General features: G+C 38.6%; 1 protein-coding gene across 7 annotated transcripts in view; it reads left to right on the top strand.

The window, feature by feature from the left end:
- The window catches only part of ZFYVE28 (zinc finger FYVE-type containing 28), a 170962-nt gene that overhangs the window by 121961 nt on the left and 35220 nt on the right, over nt 1-13781 (top strand). For 6 of the 7 annotated variants that reach the window (XM_075148581.1, XM_075148582.1, XM_075148577.1 and 3 more), the window contains one exon: nt 5242-6603. In XM_075148581.1, coding sequence (XP_075004682.1) covers nt 5242-6603 — 1362 coding nt within the window. Of the gene's footprint in view, nt 1-5241; nt 6604-13781 lie in introns of those variants that run through there. The other variant, XM_075148584.1, reaches the window with a different exon arrangement.

Genomic DNA, 13781 nt, shown 5'->3' with positions numbered 1-13781 from the left:
TCAGAATATAGAACAACATCTTACTGCAGAATATAATCGCATCCCAGTAAATTTCTCTGTAAAGTTCTATAACTTTTAGCCAACTAAATATTTTAACTCATGGAATAACCCCAAATATACAGCTGATTATTTTGTAGGATTACAGGTAGTTTTTAAGCTGTATTATCCTAAAACATCTCTTCTGTTAAAGGCAATGATAAGCACTGTATTTATGTGGATCCACATAATTAAATCAGAACTAGCAGAGAAAAATATCTATTGGCTAGGAAAATTTTTGGTGTCCTGTAGGTGGCTGGCAACTTTGAAAAGAATAAAGATTGTGGAGACTCTCTGAGCAAAAGCAGTAAGGGTTCTTTTTTAGGTTTTGGTAAGGTTGAACAGCAAACTGACTTTGAATGTTTTAATTAATACCTAAGCAAGGTGCTTGTGTTGATTTTTATTTTAGATATAAAACATCAGCATTGGTATTTTATACATCTACCAATGCATAATTATATAGTAGTGTTATCTCTGTTCCTTTTAAACTAAGACATTTGAACCATTTCTGCCAAAATACTGTGATCTGCCTAGTAAGTATACAAAGCATGTCATCTGCTAGATGCATAGATATTTAATTTAGATGCCTGTGACAGTGAACATTCTTGTGACAAAATATTACCTATACTATATGTACATTTGAGGCTGCTATACAGAGATTTTCAGAGGTGAGCAAACTTGGGGTTTTGCAGTACTCCTTAACTCTGCCCTATCTTCAGAGCCCTCTGCTTGGCTGGTGCTTGTTTCTGGACCATTACAATTGATGGCAGGGTCCCTCTGGATTTTGGTGGTGCAGATTGCAGATCAAGTGGTGCAGAATCAGAGGATCGTATCATTTTAAGTATGATACTGAAATCTTTCTGTATCATTGACTAGAAATCAAATGCAGTGTACCTGTTGTCAGTGTGTTAAAGAATGCGGGGGGGCTCGTGCAACTCATATGCTTTTAAAGTGTGCACAGTGAATGGGGGGGAAACTGTTTAGTTTTTCCAAGATGTCTGTGTTTAAAACATTGAGTTGATTTAAAACTTTTGCAATAAAGGAGTACCAGTGATATTTGTTATATCAGTGTTGGTTTCTCAGTGTTGATGTATCAGAGCAGATCTCCGGACTTTGGTGTGCTGAACTCAGCGCAGCACTGCGGAAGCAGGAGCGTGCAAATTGCATTCCTGTACCTGCATCACGTTCTTATGGCAGCTCTGTGAAGACAGCTGGTTCTGCTCTGTTCAGAGCATGAACTCGAGCACAGGCTGGCAATAACAACAATGCTTGGTGTTCTCTGAAAACAGGCAATTTAAAATTCTAGTCAGAATAGAGCAAAGTTAATGAAGGAGGCTTGGAGAATGTGCAAGATCACTGCACCTGGGTTTTTGTGGCCCTGTCCTCTGTTTAGCCGAATTTGTCTTAAAATGGACATCTAGCCTCAGATCTTTGAAGTAATTTCTGCACCCTGGATATTGGCAGCAGAGTAAAATATGTTTATTGGTTTTGCAATAGGCAGAGTAAATTTCTACTACTGTTTGTAACAAGCAGAGTACATCTTAAGAACTCGCCTTGTTTTTCTGCCAGCGGCTGTAGCCACTGGAAGAAAAATGTTCCTCATGTTTTCAAGGCTAGATTGTCTTCCTGTGATACTATGCCAAAAAGAGTAAAAGCAGGTGAAACCCCAACATGCGCCTTTTTTTAAATTCAGTGTTTTCTAAAGCCTCTGTGAGAAGGAAGCACACCGCTGCTGTCAGGGTGGATTGCAGAAGCTCTCTTTACCTGTGGCTTCTGAATAATGAAAGCAGAGGGAGAAATTCTTTTTTCCATGGGAGTATGGCACTTGCTTGGATCCAATGACGAGTTACAGATGCTTCAGCAGAAAGGAAGTGAACTGTGGAAGCAGCTACAGCTTAATTAAACCTTACGGTTTAATTATGATGCCTGATGTTTAGTTTTAAACTTTCAGTAGTGAGATTTAACATTTCTTTCTGTACACTGGTTGACACTAATTTTATTCTCAATAGTTACATAGGCATTTTAAAACATGCCATGTTCCTAATGTTGGCAGTGAATCCTGTATAATCTAATATACAATGTATCAAAAAGAAACAGCCCAGTGAGTCTAGTGGGGATTTTTTATGCAGAGAAGTGAAAGATAATTGTCGGAACCTCGTTTAGGACAAGCTGTATTTGTTAATAGCTAAATTTCTGGTGTTTGAATTGGGAAATTGAACATATTTCCTTTGAATTTAAAGCAGGATTATTTCTCTACTGAAATAACAGGGTAATCCAGCTGATTATGTATAGCAACTCTTGCAAGCAACTCAAGCATGGATCTGACTCACCTAAAAAGACATTGAGGACTGTCAGCTGACTATATTGATTTTTTTTTTTAATCAAGCTTTATTTACTTATCCTCAAAACTACACAAAATTGTTCTTAAATTTTGAGGTGGTGTTATTGGCAGAAACAAAGTGTTCGTTACTCAAGTCAATGAAGCTAGCCAGCATAAAGTAAATATGTATTTCCAGCACTTACTTTACAGTGAATGTGGGAAACCTGTATCGAATTGGTCAGAGCAGTCAGGCTCTGTGTCTTCAGAAAGGAAGCAGAGCAGCTCTGGGCACCCAGAGATCCAGGAATCCGGGTGCTGCCATGTGATGTTCTGGAGACCGAATAAAACCCCAGACTAGATGCTGAAAGTCAGAGGACTCAATCTTAGATTTTCCCTGGGCCCATTTCATTCCCAGTTTATGCTGATGAGCTTGGATGGAAAGCAAATTTCTTTGAATGTTGCTAGTATACTCTGTATTTGTAGAAGTTGCTAATTCTTATCTCATGTGTTTTGAGAAGAGGGTATGACTGTGCTGTAAAGAGAAGCGTAGCTGATGTTTAAGCAGTTGACTGTTGATCAGTTCCTGACACGCACATTTTCATCCATGCAAGAAAAGTTCACTGAGGATTATTGAACACAAGGATGCCACCTTGGTGAAATCCGTGAGCTACAGGCTGCTGGAAGCCAGTAGGATGCACTCAGCAGAGATCACTGTGTGCTTGTCCTGTTCCTACGCTCTTCCTCAGAATCTGTTATCAGAGACAAGCTTCGCTACTTGATGGACCCTGGCCTGACCAGAAATATCTTGGTTTTAATATCTTTGTGTAGGTGAGGGACAAGCTTAAACCCTTCACCGTTGTGTTTGTGCGCTTAAACCCTTCACTGTTGTATTTGTGTGCTTACTCTGTTTGTTGTGTTTTTTTTAAATTAAAAAACCAACTGTTTCTAAAATCCCACATTACTTTGTTTCTGCTTATGAAATTCTACATCACAGCATTTCTGTAAAAACTGACAAACTGAAAATTCATAATACAAAGCCTCATGGCAGAAGTCATGTTATTCTATGTTTTTATTGATTATTTTGGTATAATTCTTTCAAAAATAAACCATAACAATACAGCTATTTTTATGTTGACTTTAAAACAAACCATTCTCTATCAGTTTGTTTTTATGGTGATGATAAAATGCTTAATCTCTTACAGACACTGATTACTGTTTAAATAAAAGATCTGAGTAATGAGATGGTATCATTATATACTGTTTAGACAAAAGAAAGGAATGTATAGGTCTACTAAAATATGCATATGGAATGCATATGGATGCATATGGAATAGTTTAAAGAAATACTGACTTCTCCATTAGAGAATGTAGAAACAAGTGAAAAGGGGAGGATACGATGGTGCAATTGTTCGTATAAGGTACTTCTTCCGTTAGACTTAGAATTTTTTTCAGGGTCATATAACTGTTATATAAAAGCATGATTTTTTTAAAAAATAAAGATGTTACTTATATGCAATGTACATAACCATAAAAATGTATATTCCATACTTATTCTGACTTAACAGTTTAGATAAGCATGCTTATCTATCTTAAAATTGTAGGGTAGCTGATACACAAGTCAGATACCATGATGTATTTTTTGGGCAATTTGATCTTTTAATGATAGTACTTGGAAAAATATTTGGTCTTTGAGTTAACAAGTTAAGAATGCAAGCCATTGACTGGAAATCAAGATGTGAGATGTGTTGAATGGGTTTTTTTTGTTGAATTGGGGTTTTTTTGGTCCTGTTGTTCAGACTGAAGTTACTCCTTTAAGGAAATTGTTTTAATATGTGTATATTACTGTTATTATTATGTCAGCTGTATGTCACCTGCTAGCCAATGATTTCTAAACACATGAGGAATAATGGACTCCTAGCCTCTTGCTTTTCCCATCCATTCATTTATGCTAAAATATACTTGTTGGTCTTTGAAAATGTTGACAGCAGTTCTTGACAGAGGATATTTTTATATGTGGTTTCTAATTGAGAAGCATAGTGTAAATGAAATTCAGACCTAAAAAAATTGCTGCTGTGTCTATGGGTTTGTTTTAAAGTACTTAAACATAACAGCCTCAAATAACACTTTGTTTTTAAGTGCTCGTAGTCCTAAACTGCAATACTGAGGACATTTGATAACATTGGGGATGCTGCATGTCTCTAGAAAACGTAGTTTAGTAAATACCTAAATGTTTGGTTTTAGGCCTGCCTGATTCTTAACATCATGCAGAAGCTTAGCTCCCTAATGGCCGAGTTACATGTTTGAGGCAGGAGAGAACCAGCTTCCAATCCCTGTTTCAGTGAACAGGCTTCCAAGACATCAGCATTGCATAAGCGATATTACTATTTTTAATGAATTCTCTTTATCTGACAGTGTAATGGTGTAAAACTCCTGTGGTACTCTTCTGCAGAATCATTTTCAGAATCTAGTACGAAGGATGGCAAATTGGTTTGCTAATCAAAGTCAAATTTGTGAATTAAAAAATGAAATGACAAAATATATCTAATTGTGGGTAACACTTTCTTTACAGTGAATGTGTGTAAGTAGATGGGGAGGGGGAAGATCCATTTTTTGGGTGTGTTTTGATTTCTTTTGGGGCTTCATTGCAAGGATGTAAATAACTTGGTACCCTGAATTTGCATGAGTGATTTCAAATTCAGGCATCAGCAATCACATGTGTTCTGAATATGAATGCCAAATGCACCTTGAGTTACACAGCTGAAAGTACTCTGTGCCCCCAAGTTCTGGATTTCTGTACTAACAGTAGAAGCTTTTTTAAAATCTGTAACATCAGTGCCTCCTATGATTATAAATGCAAAGTGATGTGTGTATTTCTTCATTTTCAGGGATCTACTTCAGACATTAACTGAGGATGAACTCCACACACTGGAACGTAACCTCTGCATCTCTCAAGATGTGGATTTTCCTGTCAGAGCAGATCCTGAAGTACCCTCTGTCATTACACCGGGCATAACTGCAACTTTGCCTGCTAAGGAGCTTTCAGCAAAAGCTGAAAACACAGAGGCTGAGCTGGCTTGTTCTATGCAGTATGATGAACAGGAGCTGGAACAGCTGAACAGGATGGTACACAGAGTTGGAGATGAAATGTCTTCTCTGCTTTCCCCACCAAGCATCTGTCAGTCTCCAGCTCACAGACCTAGCCTAAGAAATAGTTCTAGCACAGAAGCTTCACCAACAAGACACCATCTTGACAATTTAACTGATGAAGAGGACAGAGTGTTTTTTATGGATGACCTAGATGGAGCAGGAGAAGCTCTTGCTGGGTTGGATTCAGTAAGTGATACTTTTGCTTGGGTGAATAACCCTTGCCACAATTCAAAACAGAACCTGCAATATAGAGATGCTTTGCTGTACGAGAACGGCCATCAGACAGAGGAAACCTTGCTTTTAAAAGATGCTGAAAGTGACTTAAGCAATAATAACAATATTGAAGATAGCAAACAGATGTCTGGCATCTCAGTTCAGAATTCATGCAGCTGTCTAGAAGGTCCAGACTCACAGTTATACCTCAATGGCTGGGATGCGTATGCTGATGATGCAGAAATGGCGGAAGTGATAGCTCACAGGACAGGGGGAATGAAAATATCTGCTACTGTAATATTCAATCCTAAATCTCCCTCTAGCTCAGAATCCCCAGTAACAACTCCAGAAGCAGCTATTAGTTGTGTTCCTGGATCTGCTAATCCATTAGCAAATGAGGAGGAGGATGAATCCCATAAACTCAGTATAGCTGCCACAAACTGTCTAATTAATTCCTGTGTGTGTTGTGGCAGCTGTGAAGACAGCAGGGAGGACAGTGTTGAAGGTTTAAAGACTAAACATTCTGCAGGAGGTGTTGTAAATGCTTCATACACGTTAGTAAAGTCTAAGGAAATGGACCATGTAGATAACTTGGACAATTCAGCCCCTGCACAGGAAACATTAAAACCTGAAACTTCTGCTTTGTTAGCAGAAGGAGACTTCGGCAGAGAAGAGCAAAAACTGCCGATCTCCTCTAAGTGCCTGGCACATTCCTCAGGTTCACAGGTAGGAGCAGAAAATGACTCGCAAGGAGAAGCAGAAAGCATCTCAAATCAGCAGAAGTGGGAGAAGAGAAAACAACTATGTGAGAAAAAACAGGACAACAACGAAGATGCTAGTAGTGAAAGGACAGCAAAGGAAGATGTAAAGTCAAGATCTAGTTCAAGGTAAGAGCAACTTGATGTTTTGGTAGTAACTTGCATGTAAATAAATTCCTGTATCCTTGTATTTTAGTGACTGGTGTATAATTAATGTTGATTTTAAAGAAAATAGTGTGTTGCAGGAATTTTTCAATATACATTTTTTAATGCAAATAGCTTTTTATTGGACTTCATCAGCTTTTTTGGAAAACATTTGGAGAATACCTGAATTTTACTCGTATAATGTCTCTGTATCGTTGAAATCAAGTACACTAATCTTACCAGTTTAATGTAACAAAGGGCGCATTGCTGCTAAACATTACCTGGATCATTACCTCTGTTGTACTCTGCTGTTTTGCAGGGAAAGTGTGTCTGGCAGATACTAAAGCTAACTTCTGCATCAGTGCACGGGATTAAATTGGGATCTAAACACATTTTACCTTAGTTTCAGTTGAGAGAACGGGGTTGATCTGATCATGTTGCCTGTGGGCATGAGTGTATTTGTGAATGTCCGTGTGCTGAAGGAGCCTAATAGAGTGCAGAAGCAGCTTTTAAACGTATTGGACCATTTCAACCAAAGCTGATAGCAGAGTAGAGGTCATGGATTAAGGTTCTACATATTTAATGACAATAAGGAACTAGGTAACAGGGAGAGACCATACTAATAGTGTGTTAAAGAAAATGCTGTGCTTCAGCTCAACTTTGATTAGACATTATGGATCCTACACACATCAGTAGGAAACCAGGCTTCATTTTGTTTTACAATTTAGAGGATGACCTGTTTTGTAGTGAGTAATGACCTCAGTTTCCCTGAATTATTAATATCAAAAAGCAGAGGAAGAAATTAAATATAAATTATTGTTGTTTTCTGTATTTGTGACAGTTTTCTTCCTTTGTACCTTACTGTGTCATTACTGTGGACATCGTGTGCGTGATGCAGGATCTCTGTTATATGTGTATAGAGTTCAGGATAACGCAGTGGGGGTAGCTTGAACCATGAAGCATTACCACAAGGCTACAGAAGGCTACAGAAATAAACATTTGTTTAATAACATACCAATTGAATTATGAAATATTTTACTGGTAGTGGAAATAGAATCAAGAGTTCGTTGCACTGGAGTTAATTTCTCTTACAGTTAAAACTTAGCATGCACAAAACTCGACTTTTGAGAAGGTAATTTTATCTTCCTTGTGATCCTGAGTATTTGCAATCTTAAGCTTGCAAGTGTGATCATATTAAAGGCCTTACAACAGGGTTTCTGAATGGACTTCATTTTAAGAAGTAATTCACAAATCCCTTTGGCATTTCATGCTTTTGCAACACTTCAAGTGGAATATTGCTTAAAAGTAATTACTGTTTAATTGATGTCCTGATAAATCATACATCATTTACAAAACTCAGACAATTTGTCTACTAATTTTTGCCTTGGGTAGCATATTAAGTGGAATTTGTGAGAACAAGTCTGCAAAATATAATAAAATTATATATAAAAGCTTCTTTTTCAGCCTCCCATGGTTTGTGTATGTAATACCCTCTTTTCCACGTATTTGTCCAGCCACCGTTAATATTGTGTAAAAATTTAAGAATTGTCCTTTTACAGAGAGTTCTGTAGATCCATGTTCCTCTGTGTCCTTTTGTTTGCTCTGGGCCTGGGTCTTAACAGCTTCATTGAACGGCTTCTAGATCCCGCCTGGCCTCTCCGTGCCAGCTGTGATTTTGTTGATCTCGGTCACACTTTGCCTATGTGGTTCCTTTTTCAGGTTGAAAAAGTCACAGCCTACTTGATCAGAAGTTGTCCAGAAGTTGTGCATAGCTTTGATCATTCCTCTTGTCTTTCTCTAAACCTTTTTCAATTACACTCTTTCCTCTTAGCCATAAGTGAATCAGAACTACACTTACTTGAGATATGAGCAAACCATGGATTTGCACAGTGGCATAATTATTTTCTGTTGTTTTTCCAATGGCTTCCGATATTTGACTTCGGATTTTTTGGCAAGTGGTGAGCTGATGTTTTTTAGAAGTTGTCTGCCAAAGCCCCAAGATCCTGCTTGTGAGCTCAGAAGCTGTCATTCTGTATCTGATGCTAAAATTGTTCTCCCTGTGTTTACCAGTTGAATCTCATCTTGCCATTTTATTACCTATTATTCAGACTTTAAGATCCTGTGCAGTTCTTCAGTCTGCTCTTGTTATTATTACCCTGAATAATTTTGCATCAGTAGCAATCTTTCAGACCTCATTGCTCTCCCCATTTTTGCAGATCATATGTGAAAACAAAACCCCCAGGGTCCTAAAGAACTTTGGTGGTGACATCCTGCTCTTCTGAGAAGTGGTCATTTAACAGCTCCTTCCTATTTGTGGTTAAGAATTATTTATCCATTTTGGGGCCCCTTCCTCTTATGCTATAGCTCCTTAGTTTTCTTAAAAGCCTTTAGTTGAGGTATTTTGACAGTAGCTATTTGGAAATCCAGAGGCTGCTAGCCAAATCACTATTCTTCACGAGATTCTTGACCCCTTCAGAGAGCTCCCAAGAGGTTCCCTCTGCAGAAGCCATGTTACTTCTTCCTAGGCAGATCTTCCCATTATTGTCTACCTTTTTGAGCTTTGGATATGTTCTGTTAAGTTGCTTGGTATGAACATCAGGCTTACAGAACTAGAGTTGTTTGGATCCCCTTGGAGTCCTTTTTTATTTTTAGAGATTGCCACCTTTAAACTCCAGGCATCAAGGAAGTTTGAAATGAGAGGTTGTTAATTCAGCCGATTCATTCTTGAGTTCTCCTAAAACTCTGGGGTGAATGTTTTTGAATATTTTGTTAACAAGTTGGTTGGTTTTGTCTGTTTTCACCATAGCTTTTTCACAGTTACTTTGTTGATTACATCTAATTCTCTCTATTTGTTATTGAGACTACAGTGCATCTGTTATTAATTGGCAAATATTCTATCTTTGCAGAAGTGGAGAAATAGGGATGGAGGTATTTTGTTACTAGATTGTAACTCCTTTATTTGGAAATGTTCTGATATTAACTCCTTCAGTATATTCTGTGAGAGACGGAGATGCTGGGGATCTACAGAGGACTAGATGAAAAAATTGTATATACATGTGTAGATCCTTAGTTTTCTCATATATATACCTATATATAGATTTGGTTCTTGCCTCTGAATCACTAGTCATGTTATCGGTAAATGAGAGAATTCAGTTACAAAACAGAACTTTGTGGACCTTTTCTTACTCATGCTGCCTGGACGGTGACTAATCACTGCTTTTCAATGGTATTTTAAAATTGGAAGATCACATTAGGCTTCTGCGACTGCTCCCTATTACATGCTTGTGAATGCCAACTTAACCATAAGGGAAATGTTGGAGACAGTAGATTATTTTCAGAATGATGGACCCATTAGCTAGAACAATAAGCCATCTAATATACATGGAATAGCTGCAGGATATGCTCATTCATCCAACTGATAAATGTATTTACTTTCCAGTTACTGTAAGTCACCAACTAGGAGAGGAAAATTTTCTTTCCCTTGTCTGAATCAAGCAGCTGTCAATGTGTACGTTATGACACAAACTGTTTCTTTTAGTAAGTCAGTTCTTATACTATGCAATATGACATTATTTATAGGTATAATTTCAATGATCCAGTCAGGTTTACCGTAATTAATCCTTTAAGTCTGAAATACCTGGTATTTCAGGCTTCTTTATCTAGCCTCAATATTCCGTGGAGTTTAAAATACAGATTAAATGCTCTTTACTTAAGATTTGGGTATTGACATGTCTTTACTACTTTGGTTTTTAAGTCATAGCTGATGTTAGGTCTTTCTCTATTATTTGCTTGTACGTATCTCAAAGACATAAAACACAAAGGGCATGGAGAGTCTTGGGCAGCAGCATTAATGAGATGCAAATATGAGAAAAGCGCTAGCAAAGATGTAGTCAGTATCTGATCTGCTGAAGGGACACCTGCTGCCCAGGTGGCCAAGAAGGCCAATGGCATCCTGGCCTGTATCAGAACTAGTGTGGCCAGCAGGAGCAGGGAGGTGATCGTGCCCCTGTACTCGGCACTGGTGAGGCCGCACCTCGAATCCTGTGTTCAGTTTTGGGCCCCTCACCATAAGAAGGACATTGAGGTGCTGGAGCGTGTCCAGAGAAGGGCAACGAAGCTGGTGAAGGGCCTGGAGCACAAGTCTTATGAGGAGCGGCTGAGGGAACTGGGACTGTTTAGCCTGGAGAAGAGGAGGCTGAGGGGAGACCTATCGCGCTCTACAACTACCTGAAAGGAGGTTGTAGCGAGGTGGGGGTTGGTCTCTTCTGCCAAGTAACTAGCGATAGGACGAGAGGAAATGGCCTCAAGTTGCGCCAAGGGAGGTTTAGATTGGACATTAGGAGAAATTTCTTTACTGAAAGAGTGGTCAGGCCTTGGAACAGGCTGCCCAGGGAAGTGGTGGAGTCACCATCCCTGGAGGTATTTAAAAGACGTGTAGATGAGGCGCTTAGGGACATGGTGTAGTGGGCATGGTGTGTTGGGTTGACGGTTGGACTCGATGATCTTAGAGGTCTTTTCCAACCTGTATGATTCTATGATTCTATGACAATGTGATAAGTAAAGGCTCTCATGTAGCAAAACAAACTGTTAAAGGGGGGAAACAATGTAAGAATAGTACAGAAGATGATAAAACTATGACAAAGCAGCATTTGGTGTTTTGGGGTAAAAAAGGACATAAGTTTACATCAAAACCAAGCTTTAGATCTGTATCTAGTATTAGTTCTTTTTCAACTGGAAGCAAGCTATACAGAATTTTAAAATGCTCATTGTGTCATAGCATTCTGCCTGCTTTTTCCAAGGGGAGAGAAATTTACAAAGAGTGAAGGTCATGTTCATTTTGGTGTTTTGGAAATACTTGGCTTTCTGTTGTTTCCAGAGTTGAAGAATCCTTGTAAAACTGCTAATTCTTCTACATGTTTTATGAAGTTTGGCAGCTTGTTTCATATTGTCACGCAATGCTATTGTTTTCATGTTTTAGTCTTAAATACCTGGTTCTGTTGCGTCTTTATCTACATACTGACCTTGCAACAATTCTAATATAAAAAATGAATCTTAAGCATAGTTTCTCTCCTTTTCCCCTGCAGGTCTATTATGTCTAGCTTAAATTATACATTTTTTTTTTTCCATTTTCCTTGATCTTAATTTATTTGGTGAGTGTTCTCTTGATGAAGAGAACAGTGCACCTGAGAATTGGCGAAAGGAGCTGAAATTTATAGCGAGGAGATCTTCTTATCTTCACGCTTTCTGCAAGCTCTAGCTGTGTCCATCAGCTGTTAGATGCTGGCGCTGTTCGCATTTATTTGTTGGGGCTTAAAAATTAGAATATTTTGCCATATACTTTTGCAGTGTAAGGAGGAGGAATGAGGCATCCTTGGAAGAGCATGTTTTGCTGTTTGCTGATCTGTACTGCAATTCAAGTTGTCCCATTTCTTAGTGTTGCAATTCTGTAGTCTAAAATAATGTATATTGTGATATATATTACAATAGTTTATATTATGATATATTTAAAATTTAATTTCCTCAGCATATTAGAATGACTTTGTAAAAAGATGAACACCTGTTTTATACAGTTGGTTTCTGATTTTGATTTTTCTGCCTGTATTTTATTTTGTTCGCTCCTCAGCAACATATGACATGTGTGCACATTTTCAGTACAGCAACTTTAAGATAAGTCATTCCACCTTTATAAAGGCATGGAAAAGAAGCATTTGTATTTTGGGGATGGCTAGCATTAACATTTAAAAAACCAAACCAAACCCACACAAATTACCTTTCTAGCTTGTCTTTTAATTTATAGCATTTGATTCTATAAGTGCTCCTTTATCAAAACCAGATTAATTGATATTGCAATGCAAATTACCTTGATTAAATGTCTTAAATTCATGCTTTCCCTATAATATTACAGTCACAGTAAGACTAAAGAAAATTGTGTGTCTTTACATGACGAAGTTGCCTTTTTCATAAAAATTAATGGACAGCTGTGCATGTTCACATGAACAAAAACATGTCTGCTTAGTGTCTTGTATTGATTAGTCTTTTAACTACCTATTCAGGAGTAAGAAAACTTCTCATCAGCAAGAAGGAAATAATAGTTGATTGGGAATAAAGGATCAGCCTTTCAACTGCAAAACTTCCCTTAAGCAATCCCTTATCTGGCTGTTGATTTAAATTCCTCTGTTCCCCTTTCTGGTATTCTGTTTCTTTTCTTTGTGCAACTGGCCAAATTCAGATTCAGTACAAATGAATTTTTTTCAATTCCTCCTCCCCTTCTTTTTAACAATACATGTTTCAAATTAAAAGTGGCAGTGTTTGACCTTGTCTGTTGAACACTGATTTGTGTAGTATCCGATAATGTGACTGCTGTTATGAAGCCTTAGCGTGCAAATAAAAGATGTTAGTGTTTTTACCAGCTTGCCTTTTACTAGGTCCATATATCAAATGCAGCAACAGTGTATTCACAGTGAGTATTAACTCTCAACATACAGATTCCTGAAATGAGTATAATAGGTAAAACAGTTTTAAAAGCCGCTTATTTGAGTGGATTTTGTGTAGCTGACACATGAGGCTTTAGAGTTAGCTCTCATGTAGTGTGAGATAGAGAAGATCTGTGCCAAACAGGCTTGGGGAAGAGTGGCTGGAAAGCTGCCCAGAGGAAAAGGACTTGGGGGGTGTTGGTTGACAGCCGGCTGAACATGAGCCAGCAGTGTGCCCAGGTGGCCAAGAAGGCCAATGGCATCCTGGCCTGTATCAGAACTAGTGTGGCCAGCAGGAGCAGGGAGGTGATCGTGCCCCTCTACTCGGCACTGGTGAGGCCGCACCTCGAATCCTCAGTTTTGGGCCCCTCACTACAAGAAGGACATTGAGGTGCTGGAGCGTGTCCAGAGAAGGGCAACGAAGCTGGTGAAGGGCCTGGAGCACAAGTCTGATGAGGAGCGGCTGAGGGAACTGGGGTTTAGTCTGGAGAAGAGGAGGCTGAGGGGAGACCTCATCGCGCTCTACAACTACCTGAAAGGAGGCTGTAGTGAGGTGGGGGTTGGTCTCTTCTCCCAAGTAACTAGTGATAGGATGAGAGGAAACAGCCTCAAGTTGCACCAAGGGAGGTTTAGATTGGACATTAGGAAAAATTTCTTCACTGAAAGGGTTGTCAAGCATTGGAACAGGCT

This window comes from Calonectris borealis, chromosome 4 (genome assembly GCF_964195595.1).
Source record: "Calonectris borealis chromosome 4, bCalBor7.hap1.2, whole genome shotgun sequence".
NCBI classification, from domain to species: Eukaryota; Metazoa; Chordata; class Aves; order Procellariiformes; family Procellariidae; genus Calonectris; species Calonectris borealis.
Note: the sequence above shows the minus strand (reverse complement) of the source record. Positions and strands in the feature narration are given on the sequence as shown.